The 16,232-nt window shown below is 36.0% G+C and overlaps 1 protein-coding gene across 9 annotated transcripts in view; it reads left to right on the top strand.

Moving 5' to 3' along the window:
* Positions 1-16,232, top strand: part of DGKH (diacylglycerol kinase eta) — a 169,066-nt gene that overhangs the window by 51,900 nt on the left and 100,934 nt on the right. For 6 of the 9 annotated variants that reach the window (XM_063101704.1, XM_063101708.1, XM_063101706.1 and 3 more), the window contains exon 1: positions 4,599-4,664. The exons of the other annotated variants lie outside the window; for them this stretch is intronic. In XM_063101704.1, coding sequence (XP_062957774.1) covers positions 4,635-4,664 — 30 coding nt within the window. In that variant the 5' untranslated portion in view covers positions 4,599-4,634. Of the gene's footprint in view, positions 1-4,598; positions 4,665-16,232 lie in introns of those variants that run through there. 9 annotated transcript variants of the gene reach the window in all.

Below are 16,232 nucleotides of genomic sequence, written 5' to 3' on the forward strand. Positions count from 1 at the left end.
TCCCTATAAGAATTTGTTAAACTAATTAATATGTACTTGCTAGAACTAGGAATAGCGTCAGCATCCCTTAAGCACATGATTCGTGGAGAAAGTTCCATTTCATCTCAACAGCAACAGAAACATTCACTCTTTTCAAGACAACTGTTTTCAAGTGAGGTGAAGTTAGGGTAGGATGAGAAAGAAATAAAATAATTTAGATCCTAAAATGACTTTTGGGAGTTAGGGCAATAAGTTTAGACCAGCTTCTAAAGACTGAGTAGGTAACTTGACCTGTTTTATGATTAATTTTCTCCTCATATTTTAATATACTTTCAGAATTTATGTACCACTGAAAATAATTAGAAAATATGAGAGTGAGGATTTTAGAGTAAACATAAACCTAGTGCATCATTCTCCTGTGTGAATCTGTTACTTTTTATAAACAGGGCTCTGTGAGGATAGAAAACACAGAATTGGAAATGAGTGAGCTCTACTTGAGTGACATTTGGAAGAGTGGGTATTTAAGCCCAGCATTTAAGGGTGAGTCAGTGGGAGGAAAGGTCCTGGGGAAGAGCATTCTGAGTCTATGGAAAGACACCCAAGTAAAGAGCCCAAGATAGGAAGATGTGTGTTTTGTTTGGCCAACTGGTAGACCAGTATGCCAGGAATATAAACTGCTGGTGAGGTGGGGGTGGAAGCTAGAGAGGGAGCTACAAAAGCAGTAAAGATGTAGACAGTCAAGGCTGTAAATGCTGAATTGAAGGGTTTTGGTTTATTCTGTGATTTATGAACAATCACTAGAGACATGGCTGGATGGGATCTGTGTCTTAAGGAAACAATTTTGGAGGCAGGGAGTATGGAAGATTAATTACAGGGGTGGCTAGTTTGGTGTAAGGGAGAATATGTGTTTTTCATGTTTAGGTCCATGTGATTTTCTTTTATGAACAATAGGGGACTCTTGTGGGATTGTGAAGTTCAGTTGAGGCCTGCCTGAGTAAGGCAGCATCTCTATGAGTAAAGGAACAAGAAATGTGGTGACAGGCCTAGACAGGCCAGCAGTAGGTTCCGCTTCTTGGTTGTGGTGCAGAGACCTTGAGTGTGTTGTCTCTCTGAGCTTGTGCTCCTTGGCCATAGGGGACCTTCTGGGGTGCTCCTGGTTGGGGGTCTGAGACTGGAAGGTCCTGGAGTCCTTCTTTGGGCTCACAGGCATGGAGGACAAGAGGGATTTTGTTCTATTGACTGAAATAGTACTCTCTGTTTACCTCTCTTTTGTTATTGCCAGCCTTTAGTAAAGTCTTGTTTGAGTGTTCTGTCTTGTCTCCACTTTATTATGATTATTAAGAGCAGAGTTGTTTTCCACTCTTGGTTAAAACTTCAAAGGGAAGCAGTAGCTTCCAAATGAAGGGTTAGTGCTGGTGGCAGTCAGGTAGTATTTCAAGCTCTGCTTTCCATCAGGAGATTCTTCCTCGAGTGCTGCTCCTGAAAGCATTTCTTCATAGGAGGTAATTTCTACAGTCTAGGTGAGAAATAATACTTACAAGAATTGGGGCACTGGCAGTAGGAGCAAAAAGGAAAACCAGATTTCAGAAAGATTTTGATGGTAGGGAGAGGGACAAGAAAAGATAGCTTGGAAATTTGGAGAGTGTGTGCTTAGGAAAATGCTGGGGCTGCTAACAGATGTGGTCACAGGAAGAGAAGCAGAGTTGCTGTGGGAAGGTGCCGAATTCATTTTAAGTTCCACATACAGTGAATGAGAGTAAGGGACTTCTTACCCAGAGTCATGTAGTTAGTTACCAGAAGTTTCAGAATTAGAATCTAGGTTTCCTGAAGCCAGACCAATGTTTTTCTGTTATACTAGGACATATATGAGTATTACATGAAATAACATGCATTTGTTAAGTTTCAGGTGGTGATAGCATCTCCCTGTGGAGATGTCAAGTAGGCAGTAGTAAATGGAGATGGAGTGAAAAAATGAGACTAAGTACAAAAATTTATTTTAGGAGTTATGCATACATTTAAAGGAGATAATTGGAGCCATGGGAAGGAGAAGTTCACTTAGAGAGATTTGGCACATAGGTTATAATCAGAAATAACCAAGGAGTGTTTTTCTTGTGAAGGAGTGAGTGAAAGCTGTAATGCATGCAGTAAGGCTGGAGAAAAGGCAAGAGACAGCAACAGTATTCTAATTTTTTTAAAGAAGTTTTGTAGTAATGGAGAAGAAGACATAGTTTGTAGCCTGGGATGAAATCAAGAGGTGAAAAATGTTTTTACTTTTTAAGATAAGACATGCCAAGGGGAAAGAATGGGTGAAGAGTAAACATTAGAGATGGAAGACAGAGGAACAGTTCAATTTAGTTTAATGAACGAATTATAAGTACTACTGAAACGATACTGGGTTATCATCTGGGTGCTGGGTACTAAGGATACAAAGATTAAGTAAACATCCTGACTTCGGGAAGTTACTGTGTAATAAAACACAAGAACAACTAATTTTTCTGAGCACCATGTGTCAAGAACTGCTGCAAATACTTTATATGCATTGACTCGTTTAGTCCTCACAACACCCCTATGAGCTAGTGTTTATTGCTATTATCCATTAAAAAGAGGAAATCCAGGCACACAAAAGTTAAGTAATTTGCTCAAGGTCTTTCAAAACTAGTCAGCTGTGGAGTCAAGATTTGAATCCAAGCCATAGCTCTGCACCTTTGTGCATTATATAGACATATTATTACACTACAGTGCAAAGATAGAAGTGAGAATAATGTAGAGAAGTAGCCTAAAGGAGGGAGGTGTTAAATTTTTCTGGCTGGGAATAGAGTAGGATAGGGAAGTTCTCAGAAGAGGAATAAATGGAAGACGGGATGGATCCACATAAAAGAACACACGGTCATGACCAAAGTCTACAACCCAAGTTGTTATTGTGTGTGTGTGTCTGTGTGTGTATTGCTGTTGTAGCTAGTAATTTGCACAACCTTTTTCTCTTATCTTTCTTGTCCCATCCTAATCATAGAGGACAGTCACATTCGATTCTGTTCATTTCTGTGAACAAAGAAGATATTTTTAAAAAATCTACCAGAACTGGGTTATCCTTTTAGAGGTATCAGCCCTGCCCTTCAAAACCATCATTGGAGTGGCATTTATGGTATTAAATATAACATGAATGTGTGTCTGTATGTATGTTTACCTGTCTATTCATCTACCAGTCTATCTGTCCATCCATTCATCCATCTGTCTCTCTATCTATGAATTTACAGAAATTATATATTTCTAAGTGAGAATTTCCTATGCAGTTGGGACCCAGGTATTCTCTGGGGGAAGAACTAGAGAACTTGAGAGGCAGATTTTTGAAGATACAATTGAAATTCTAGAAAGTAGGTAGATCCTTTGTGTAGAAAGGTGAATAGCCCGTAATAAGTATATATGTGTGTAAATATATGACTCCTGGTTATATGTGGTTAGTCTGACAGATCCCTTCACCCCATCTCCCATCCCATCCTTGACTATCCCACAGACCCCCAACTCCTATCTCAACCATGAAGTGCATTCCAGGATTGGGAACACTGGGAGTGCACCATCTTCGTGAGACTCAGGCATGGTGTGAGGTCATCTGTTTTGCACATTAGTTACTAATTAAAAAAAATAAACATAATGTTTAATGGTTTATTTGAGGCCACATCAAATGCCCCTACATCAAAATAGTTGTATCATTGTGGCCATGTGGGAAAGTGGTTTACATCACAGTGTCGTGTGTGGGCAAACGGATTATGCTTGGAAGTGAGTAGGGGCTTTGATAAAGAAGTAAATTCAGAATTGGGAGGGTAGAATTGTTTTACTCCTTTACAATAGCATTACTTATTTGCTACTCTTGAGTTACAGGCAAGGGTTTGTGTAATGCTCAAAAAAGGCCCATCTATGTGAACATCTTGGAAAGAAAATCCTGCGCATTAGCATAACACCACTACCACCTTGTGGCAGTATGTTGTAGTCCATTGAATTTTATGAAAAAACTATCTGATATTTATACATCATGCATATTTTGTATCTTCTCGGTGTAATAGCACTTACTAAACTATATATTTTGATCTCTCTAATATTAATTAGAGAAATACATTCAGAAACTGCTCTAACAAAGGTACATATTAAAAATGGAGGGACAGCTTAATTTTAGGAATTAACAAATAAATATTCATAAAATAACTAAAGTCTCAAAAAGGTAACTATATCTTTATAGCTTTTTTCAAGAAAATTACAAACCAGTATAAGGGACAAAGTACGTCAGCAATCACTAGATGGCTTATTGGCGTAGAGGGTAATTAGAATATGTTGGATAATCTCCATTATTTTGCTTCAGAATACATTAATTCATATTTAAATATACATGTCCCAAATATTAGAGTTTATAGTATTTCAAACAAAATAACAAAGATGTTTTGAATATATTTGGAGGTGTTCAGAATACTTCACTAGGCTAAACTGTAGCTTCTTCATCATGATCCCCAGGCTTATAGTTTCTTGATTCTTCTAGGGGCAGACCTAACTACTTCCTGGATGTGTGCAGCCTACAGCATAACTGGCTATTGTTTGGCAGATTGAATTTTTTTCCTTTTGGACAGAGAAGAGGAACCTTTCTCTATCATTGGGTTGAATGTAGCAGGATGAAAAACTGCAGATGCACAGATCCACTTGTGAGTTCTAAAGAATGCTTCACCGGACAGTACTTGGGGGGTATATGCTGCCAATGCATGGTGGGCAGCCAGATTATGGTTGTCAGCCCACGTGTACATCCCAGACAACCAGAATCAGAAGGTGTGTGTTTTACAGGTAAAAGTAAACAATTACTTCTAGTAAAATTTTAAAAAACAAAAACAAAACAAAATAGTGGTTGTATATTTTTCTGAGAACAAAAACAAAACTACTTTATAAATTTCTAGAATACTAAATATTAATATATAAAATGCATGTCATCTAGCCTCATGTCTTTTGAACTCAATTTCATGGAGCTGTAGAATTCTTCAGAGGCACCCCAGAATGGGGAAGCTGAGTGATCAAGTTCTGGATTACCTATTCAAAATGCCTGGTCGTATATATTTGGGAGAAGCTCCTCAGATTATTCTGATACACAAAACTACTTGAGAACAACTGCTCCGAGTGGCAGTTTACAAAAAGGGAAATGATTTGTGATATTATAAATGACAAAGAACCATCATCACCCTATTACATGATCATTAAATATTGGTTCCAGAAATAACTATATCTCCATTCTTCTATAAGCTGGTCAATCACTCTCTTAAACTCCCCCTCATTGTTTCCACTGCAGTTCCTCCGCCAGCATTTGCTTTCCTGGCTAGGTCAGGCTGGTGCCAGCATCAGCTGTGGGTGGCAGTGCGAGGCTGGAGACATGATGGAAGGGATCAGGACAAGCATCGTGGGCCACTCTTCTCTACCCACTCCCAACAACCTCCCAGCACACAGTGGTAGTGACCAGGACCCGCCGCAGCTCTTCTTCCCTCATCCAAGGTCTCATTCTAGTCTCCATCTGCAAAGAAATATTGTTTTTTTGTCTGAATTGTACTTGAGTGCAGCTTGGTTTCTTGTGAAGAGCTGGCTCTCAAGAGGAAGAAGGGAAGTGCTTGCGTGAGCACGCTGAGTTATTAAACCCAAATTACTCTTCTCCTCACTACCCCTCTTGGGGGGCAGAGCTAGTAGGGGTGGGGAAAGGGCAGGAATTGCATATTAATGGGGCTCCACACACAGGGAAAGAAACATTTTTGAGTGAACAGATGCAATACCTTCCTAAAAATGTGTTTTAGGAAGAGTCTAACACTGAATTTTTAAAACGCTGAAAGCCAGGTTAATATAACTGGTTAACACTGAATGATAAAGGTGAATGAAAAAAAGGACCCCCCCCAAAATTTTATCATTGTCAATGGTTTATACAAGTTATTATACTTAAAAATGTTGTTAATGAGAGTGCCTTTTAAGCCTGACTGATAATTTCAAATACCAAAAGAGATTTTAATATGTGCATTATCAATTTTAATATGACCTACTCCAGACCTATTGAATCAAAACCTCTTAGGTAAACTAAGGGGCATTAATGTTTATAAAGTTCTCCATGTAATAATCGGTCAGATTTTAGAAAAACTGGCATGTTTTGTAGAGCTTAGTATAATGTATATGTACTTATTTTAATAAATAGGCTTAATTTGTTTTTAAGAAAGTAGGAAATTCATGAAGGGACAAAACTTAGAAGGAGAAAGGATACAAGGCATAAAACCCAAAGGGTCTGGTATCAAAAATTCATTGAGTTGTACAATGGAAATGTGCATTTTTCTGTATGTATATTACCAAACAAAAATATAAATGTTGAATATTAATGTTGTGATGGCCTGATAAAATAGAGCAATCTAAAAAAAAAGGAACTGATGGGAAATTTTGGAGGCTGATAGAAAAGCCAGGCTTGAAGCAATTTCACACATGGCTGATGAAAGAAGTTGACAGACTGAATCAGAATATCAAATGGCTTACCGTCCACAGCCATAAGACGAGGAGCAGGCAGCTTTTGGATATAAGTTCTGGCATGTTTATGGAAAAAAAATAGTTCTTATTTTGTAATTACACAAAAAAGTATTTAGAAGGGCTAACAAAAGAAAAAAGCAACATTGAATAGGAGACATAATACATTAAAGTGCAAATGTTTGGAGATAAACTGTTTTAGAGATGCAGGGTAAAACGTGGGTCTCTGTGTTTCGTGTGTGACCACCTTTCAAGCTAAATTATGTAAGTTTAACTGTTGGATAAAATACAGGACTGAAAACTACTATTCTTTCAATTTCACTATCTATAAATAATAGCTGATTTATACATTTTATAGGTATATATCTCTTCTGTGTACCACCTGAAGACAATATTAACTCTGACAAGATAGAAGGCCTCCCTTAATAGTGATGAAGTGGTAGTGGAGAAAAGCAGAATGGCTTTTAATTTGGGAAAAAGCTCAGAGGAGTCAACAACTAAATGCTTATACAAATGTTTGCAAGGGGGACATTTACAAATGAGAAAGAGATGACCAGCCACAAAATAAGCATCTCTGGATCAGTTCTCAGGATGCTGTCAGGTTTCCTGCTCATGCCTCCCTGAAGAGCTTTTAAAGATAATCTACTCCAAGTTCCCCCCAAAGCCATCTCAGCTGCTTTATCTGAATGTCAATCTTCATTCATTTGTTCATCGAATGATTACTAATAGCTATTATCTGTGCCAGGAACCGTGAGAAGTGCTGGGGCTGCAATGTGAACGAAATGGACATGGCCTCTGCTTGCATGAAGCTTGCAGGTAGCTGGGGAGATGGATATTTTATTTCAGTTTGTGGCTTACTGAATTTTGAAGAGCCAGTGGCATCCAAGTGGAGTTATCCAGCAGCAATTCTAGTCATTTCTTAATTCTTACTGGTGAACAAGATTGGTGTTCTAAGAAGTAAAATAACATATATAGCATGTTATAAACTATGCTTCTTTGTTTTATTAAATGCAATTTCATGATTGATTTCTGCTTTTATGTTTAAGGTTTAGAAAATGTTATACATTTTGGGACTGTAGTCTTTATGTGGTTAAACATGAGGTTTGTGAGATAATTTCTCTAAAAAGAACATTGGGCCCTTGTTAAGGATTGTTAATCTCTTTATTTAACTTGTGTCAGTTCTACATAAAACACCTTTTCCCAAAAGTATGACTTGCTAAAATAGTACCTTACTTATGATAGTTTATGTAGAATTTGGGAGTTATGATTTCTAGTGGGGCTAGAAGTGGAACCCAATCTGGGGCTTTTTCAGGAGTCAGTCTATTTCTTTTACTTTCTGCCAGAATAGTGATTTGCTGGAAAGAAAAATTGAAATATCTTCAATGAATTCTTAAATTCCTACCAGTCAAAATAAATATTTTAATTCTTTTATTTTCTTACTTTTTGTTTCCTGATAATTTAATAAATTAACAGGTATTATTTTCTAATTATCAGGTATTTGGCTATGGGGGATAGAAAAATAAATGAGATGCAGTTTTTGTCCTTGAACAGTTCCATTTTATAGGAGAGAGAGACACAGACATTTAAAAAAATCCCTATACAACACGATTAGTGCTATAAATTATATATAAGCCTAGTGCTGTGGGTGCACCAAGGATGTAATAGTGGCGTAAGCCTTGAAGTGATGGGGGAGGGGCAAGTTTATAAGAAGAAGCAGAGGGCAATATTGAGTAGAAGGAAAAGCTCATGAAAAAGCTTGGATTTAGGGAAGCAGGGCATACCTGGGGATTAGCAAGTACTTCTCTTTTACTGTACTGTTAAGTGAACTTAGGGCGACTGCTGAAGGTGAGGCTGTTGGAGAAGGTGGGTCACTTGTGGAAGGAAGAGTCTTGTATGCACAGCTCAGAGGTCTGGAATTGTACTGTGGATGATGGGAAATACTTTGAACATATTCAACCAGAGTTTGGCAGGATCAGATTTTTATTTCAGAGATAATTCTGCCCACATTGGGAAGAAAGGACTAGTGGTTGGAAAAACCGACAGCATGGGGAACATTTAGGAAACTGTTGAGTTCAAGGGATTTAGAGGAGCTTGAACTAACACAATGGCAGGAGGAGAGGAAAGGGATAGATTTAAGAAATGAAACCTTTTCTATAATAAATAATGCTTCTGATGGGTACTAATGTTAATGATGATATTATCTTGACATACCATATTTTTAAAGAATTATATATTCTTTCATATCCATTGCTTCACATATTATAATAGCACATTGTGATATGCAGGTAGTATTTCCACTTCAGAAATTAAGGACAGTAAACCAAAGGCTCATCATTAAAGATGGTCAGATAGACTCGTGGTGTTACAGGTTCCATACAAACACATAACACAGCCTTCCTGGAGCTTATATGACAAATGGATAAGGAAAGGTAGAGGGCAAAGAAAAAGTCTGTTTGGGAGGACAGGACAGTAGTTAGAAGAGATAGGAAAGAAGTGATGCATACATAAAAATAGTGTGAAGACTTGCTGACCATCACACCAAATTCCATTCCCTAGAAGAGAAGTGAAGGAGTCATGCTGGGACAAGACTAATAGAGGTCAGAGATTTTTCTGGAATTTTTGAAGGCTTCTGTAAAACACATGAATCATCACTGACCTTTGCACTTTACAACATTTAATTGCCCTCTCCCCACCCCACCCCCCTAAAAAAAACCCCAGTATATGAAAATGCACACTTATTAGGTAAATCAGGCAGTGACTGATTTTTCAAAGATTCTTAGCTTTACAAAGGGCTCATCGAATGATGGCTATTTTTAAAATTACATGCTCCTCAGGGCATGAAAGTAGCATTCCATCTAAGCAACTGCAGCTTGCGACACAGAGGAGCTTCTGAAATTTTAGGTGAAATCCGAGAGCATCTGTGTGTGTATAATTCAAAAGAGAAACTACTTTTTTTTGCTCTAAGCAAGGAGTATAAAATGAGCAATTCCACAGCTTTAAGACATTGAATTAAAAACAGTCTCAGAAATTCAGCTAGACAAAAGTTCACACAACTTAAGCTTAAGAGAGAGAGAGAAAAAGAAAACTTTGAAGCTTATTTTTTAAAAATAATTTTTTCAAAGCCAAGTTCATTTACCTTTTTTTTTAATTTTTGGAAACTGGGATATTGGGTTATGGTTAGAGTCTATATGGCTATACTGATTTTTCATGAGAGTCAGATAGTACTAAAACCAATATTGGCCAGATCATATGACTAAATGGCAGTTAAATATAAATATTTCTAAGCCCTTTTTGGAAGAAGAGGGGAGTTTATTCTTACCCTGGAGATTGTGAACCAGATGAAATTAAATATGATATTTGTTTTTAACAAATTCTTAATCATAACTCTGTGATTATAACTATTCCTTATATCTGTTACTAATTTTAATTTGTTATTCTAGTTGAAAGTTAATATTGAATATAATAGTATGACTAGAAAATAATTTCTTAATTGCAATTTGAGGTGGTAAGCATGCTGATAGCATTGATTTGTTCAGCACAACTTGGGCACAGGTGCTGACAGCCAGCTCTTGCCCCATGAATATGTATAATCAATAAAAAATAAATAAAAAATAATTCTTTTTTTTTTTACTGGTGTACTCATTATTCTGAAATTTTTGGAGCCGTATATGTTTTTTTAAACATGTTTTTTTCTTAATCACACTTTGATTATATGATTATATTTGCTAGAGATTTTACAAATTAATCATTTTTTGTTATGTTCCTTCTTTTATAAGAAGTGTTTGTTTAGCTGTATATTAACAGAAGGTTTTTTTTGAGGATTCACTTTCATGTGAATAACTGCCTCCCAGATAAATCTTTTTAATCGTGTCTCTTAGAGGAAAGCAAGAATTTTTTTTTCTTTTTTTTTTCCTTCAAGAATTTAAAATTAACTTTGTATAACAGAGAGACGTTTGTAAATCCATGAAGACAAAGGCTGTATCATACATCTTTATCTTCCCTACAACCTCACACATTGCTGAGGATTAATCCATGCTTATGTAAGATGTGAAGAACAATAGTTCTACAAAAAAAACCAGATAAATTATTTGCCTTGAAAGTGACTATACACAGACATCTCTAAATTACCAATATTCTTAAAATTGGGATAGATAGACATCTTCTGTCCCTCTTCCTGTCTTTCCTTAACCCTCACTCAGGAAGTGCCCCTAGGGGTACATACAACTTTGTATATTGTATCTGCTGTTTTTATACACATGAAAAGAAACAGGCTCTGACTTGCTGGACCCTGGGAACCATAAAATCATTTCCAGCCATTATTTCTTGTCTACTCATTGATACCATTTCCCCTCAATCAGGAGTCCAGTGCTTTCCCATTTCCTAATTTTTTCCTTGCTTTAAAATACAAAGCTACCTTGCATACTGTTTTATACCATCACTGAAAGTTGTTCAGTTCAACTCAACTGACGATATATGGAGGCCCTATGATGTGTTGTCGAACGTGCTAGATGGTGATATTATAAAAATGGGTGGGACACAGTCTCTGCTCTTATGAAGGCCACAGCCTAGTGGAACCATAAACGTGGAAACAGATATCATTCAGTGTCATAGGTGCTGTTACACAGAGAGGATAAGGGCGTGTTAGAGGGAGGAAGGTGGGAGTGGTTGCTTCTTCCTAGGGGGCCAGAGAATCTTTCACAGGGCCAGTGGTACTGGATCAGAGTTTAGATGAATAGGAGATTTCAAAACAGGTAGATTGAGAATGGACGTTCAGGGCAGAGAAAGAAGCATGGGAAGGCACAGGCCGTGAGTTTAGAGAGCATCATGAGGGATCTTTTATGATACATATGGGAGTTTGTACTTTATGCTGCATGCAAAAGAGAACTAAGCAAGGGCTTTTAGCTGCAGCATAATATAACCAGGTTTTCATTTTAGAAAATCACCCTAATAAGCAAGCATGTGAGAATGAAGTAGGTTATTTATCCTTTCTTAAAATAGTACTTAGAGAACATAAATAGACCAAATATTAACTTTTTTCCTCATCGCCTCAAACAGAACTTTACAAAAGTCCCAATATACTCACTTCTATAATTTGAATTTCCAAATTAGAGATAAATTATCTATATTTAACTTTGGATGTTATATTTTTATAGCATTTTAATATTTTGAGTTTGGTTTTCAGAATCATAGACTCTGTAGCCTAGGTAACATCAGATACTGCTATAGCAATGCAGCTCACCCCATAACTCTCCCTAATCCTTGCTTAGCAGTAAGAATAGGTTTTTCTTGTATTTCTCCTCAAGGCATCTTAAAATAGGACTGTATTGAATAGGTATGACTATTCTACATATCTTAAGCATTTTCAGGGAAAAAAGGATGAAATTTATATGTGAATTAATCAGAGCAAATGTCTAAAAGAAGAGGAATAGAGTTATAGTAACGAAAGCCTAAAAATCTAGTATAACGTAACATGACAAAGTTCAGAACTTAGGTGCCAAAAACTGCCTTCATGTGGCATTAGTGGTCATCTACAGTCTAGTCCAAAAAGTGGTCCTGCTGTAGGCGCCAGGGCATGAGTCTTCCATTCAGAACAAGGTGAGACAGTTCGTCCATGTCATACAATGTAGTTTCTTTCTGTCGCCTTCTCTCACTGACTTTGTTAGATTAGAAGATACTGACACTACTCTTGAGAATTTTGTAATCTTTTCTCTAAAAAAATCATTTTTATTATGGTGAAAAATGCTTAACATAAAACTTATCATCCTATAATCCTAAATGTACCTTTCAGTAGTGTTAAGTATATTCATATTGTTGTGCAATGTAATCTTTTAATTCTTAACTAATACTTTATATTCCTTTCTGATTAGGTTAATAATTATTTTTATTTAGCATGCTACTAAGTCTTAAGTTTTACACATTTTTTCTCATTTTTTGTACATTCTATTTTTAATCATAAATGCTGAATCAAGATTCTTTTCAGAGTAACTCTCTCTGAAAGGACTCACTAGTACTTTAATAATGCAATCTTTGATATGTCCTTTCTACTGTAGTTTCTAATATATTTCTCCCCATACTACCTTTTGACCTCTCCATGGTAGTGTCCTTTTATGAGTCACAAGTGGACACTTTATGAAGCAACGAACCATGAAACTGGATATGACATTAAAGATTCTTTGAACTGTTGTTTGGTTGTTTGAGGTTGTTGAGGTGTAGGTGCTAATTGAGCTTCCTTAGTCTCAAAGTGAAAATAACCCCGAAGGTTCCCATCTCTAATCGTAGTTGGAAAATAAGCTAGGACTAAAAACACAAAACAAAAAGATTATATGTTTTTTGTGTGTCAAAGGAATGAGTATTTTAGTTCCAATTAACTTTTCTTAGGGCAAGCTTTCCGTTTTTACAAAGTAATGTTTTTCTTTAATGATCTTGGGAAGAACAATTACAAGGGTACTTCAAAAAGTTCATGGAAAAATAGAATTGAAAGATAATATGAATATTTCCATGAACTTTTTGAAGTACCTTCGTATGTAGTATGGCTTCAAAAATCAGAGTTTCAAATTAAATAAATAAGCATATTTTAAACCTTCAAATTAGGTAAAGCCTGTATATTTTACAATGTGCTTGGTTATGGGTTGCAATTATTAAATAGTGCTGTAATGACAACAGAAAATTGGAACCCCCAATTTTTTAGTTATCTCTCCCTAACCTCTTAAGTAATATTAAATTATGCTGTTTGAAATGCTATAAGAGACTATTATGCTAAGTAAAGAGAAAGTTAAAAATATTAATATTTGTTACTCATACCACATTAAGGCCAGATTTATTTAAACAACCACCACCAAAAAATTCATCCAATTTGATGTTATGTGAATGCCATCATTTTTAGTTATGGTAGATCCAGAAAGTTCGTGAACCCTGTAAAATTGTATGTAATTTATAGTATGTAAGTGTGTGGGCATGTGTGCGTGCATGTTTCTGGAGAGATAGTATTCATAACTTTCATCAGTCCTGAAAAGACTTCTTGATCCAACCAAAGTTATGAACCACTGTCCCAGAGCTTACTTCGCCCATTTTTCTGTTTATGCCCAGGCCCCAACTTACAACTAGATTTTGTTCCAGAAGTAGTTTGTTTATGAACTGGTTGTTTGGCACTTAGACCACATTTTTCCATAAAATTGATATATCTCTTACTTATGTAAATATTATAGAACCTTCACAATGGAGGTACAAAGACAAATAAGGTACACTTCCGAGACTCCGAGTAGTTTATTATCCATCCTGGGGTGAAAAGACACTCCAACCAATCCTCAATTGAGATTGAACTCCTTCCTAATTTACTAGTGTCCTTTCTGTTCATTTTTCTGTAGCTGTATCAGAATTAATTACTTCTCACCACTAGAGCTTCGGTTCAAAATAGTAGGAGAGGCGAGCCCTTTGATGCCAGAGAGTCAGTAAGAGAAAGGACAAAGCCTGTCTTCTCTCAGCCTGAACATGTGCCCATGACACTTATAGAGGGATTAGGTAACTGGTATCCTTGGGATTGAGACACAGGTAGAATAGCCTGGGGACTTAACTATTAAGGCAAATATATGTTGTAGTTTCTATTGGAAGATGTACTCCTAGTTCTAACTTGGAACCCAGATGTCTGGGACACAGATCTTCTGAAGAGTCTCTCCCTGAAGAGTCCTTTGAAGAATTAACGAGAATAAGGACCTTCTCATTAGTAGCAACTGTTTTGTATGTGAAGTGTTCATAAATCAGACTTTTCTTTCTGAGGTACAGCATGGAAATTGTCTTTTTCCCTTCTCAAATTAGGTTCTTAATGAGAGAATATTAGGTTCTTGATGGGCATGTTTTGGGGTTAAGTATGAATTTACACAAATAATTGTAATTACGCAAATAATTTTGAAAGATATTCTTTCATTTGACTAGAAAATGTATATAATCTAAGACCAAAAATGTGTTTAGCCTTACAAAAAGATGTGACTAACTCTAGAACAAAATATTTGGATTAGTTTGTACATTCACTGTTTGCTACCAAGAAGCCAGTGGTGGGAACTGAAGTCTAATCCTTAGTTACACAGTAGCTATGTTAACTCACTAATTCCCCAGATATGAAGGTCCCTCTTTACAGATATGCACAATGTATATTATAAACTTCAAAAAGTTGTACATTTCATGGTGTTCTTTTAATAGTCTCTTCATCTACAGAGTAACTGCTATGAACAAATATTTTATGTAATAATGATTGTTCATATTTTCTAAAAGAACAGTGTATAATGGAAATTAGCAACAGAGCAATTGAAAATTTAAATGACTAGATTTTTTTGTTGAGATTAATAGTCATGCTTGCAAAAATAATGTTTTTCTATAGGAGAAAATCTTTCTGACATTGGATAAGACAAAGATTTCTTAGACATGATTCATAAAAGAAAAAATTGACAAATAGGACTTCATCAAAATTAAGATCCTCTGATCTTCAAAGGACACTACTAAGACAATGAAAAAAACAAGTCACAGACTGGAAAGAAATATTTGCAAATCATATATCATAAATAGCTTATATTCAGAATATACAGAGAACATTTAAGATTCAATAATAGGAAAACAGACAACCCAATTTTTAAAATGGGAAAATGATTTGAACAGACAATTCACCAGGGAAGACATGCAAATGAAAATAAGCACAAGAAAATGCTCCAATTCAGTAGTTACTAGGGAATGCAGATTAAAATCACAATAAAATACAACTACACATCTATTAGAATGGCTAAAATTAAAAAGACTGACCAAGTCTTGGTGAGGATGTGGCTGTTAGGAATGTAAAATGGTACAGCATTTTGGAAAAAGTTTGGCAATTTTTTAAAAAGTTAGACATACACCTACCATATGACCTAGCCATGACACTCCTCTCGGTATTTACCCAAGAGAGTGGAAGGCATATGTCCACATAAAACTTATAAACAAACATTCATAGCAGCACAATTTTAATAGCCAAAAGTGGGGAACAACCCAAATGTCCACTGGTAGGTGAATGTGTAAACATATTGTGATATATTCATACAATGGAATATATAAGCAGTAAAAAGACAGAAATGATATACACAACAGTATGGATGAATGTCAAAATACTTATGCTGATTGAAAGAAAGCAGGCTAAAAGAAAGGATACACTGTATAACGACATTTATATAAAATTCTGGAAAACAAAATAATAGTTTCTGACTGGTAGCAGATAGGTGGTAGCCTGGGGACAGTTAGTGATTACAAAGGGATATAAGGAAAGTTTTGTGTGTGGTGAATATGTTAAATATCTTAATTATGGCAGTGGTTTTATGGCCATATATGTATGTCAAAACATATCAAATTTTACCCTTTAAATATGTGCAGTTTATGGGCCAAACCCGTGGTGCACTCGGGAGAGTGCGGCGCTGGGAGCGCAGCGACGCTCCTGCCGCAGGTTCAGATCCTATATAGGAATGGCCGGTGCGCTCACTGGCTGAGTACCGGTCACAAAAAAGACCAAAAAAAAAAAAAAATGTGCAGTTTATTATATGGCAATTATATCTCAGTAAAGCTGCAAACTTTTTTCTATAATGTCATTTTCTTTTGGTTGGTATTTCTTGCTTAATTGATGCTAGCATAGATTTTTTTTCAAAGGTATATGACCATTTAAAATATGCAAAATAATGAGATCATAAACATGGATATTTTTTCTTTCTTGTATAAATTTAATATAA

This window comes from Cynocephalus volans, chromosome 7 (genome assembly GCF_027409185.1).
Source record: "Cynocephalus volans isolate mCynVol1 chromosome 7, mCynVol1.pri, whole genome shotgun sequence".
NCBI classification, from domain to species: domain Eukaryota; kingdom Metazoa; phylum Chordata; class Mammalia; order Dermoptera; family Cynocephalidae; genus Cynocephalus; species Cynocephalus volans.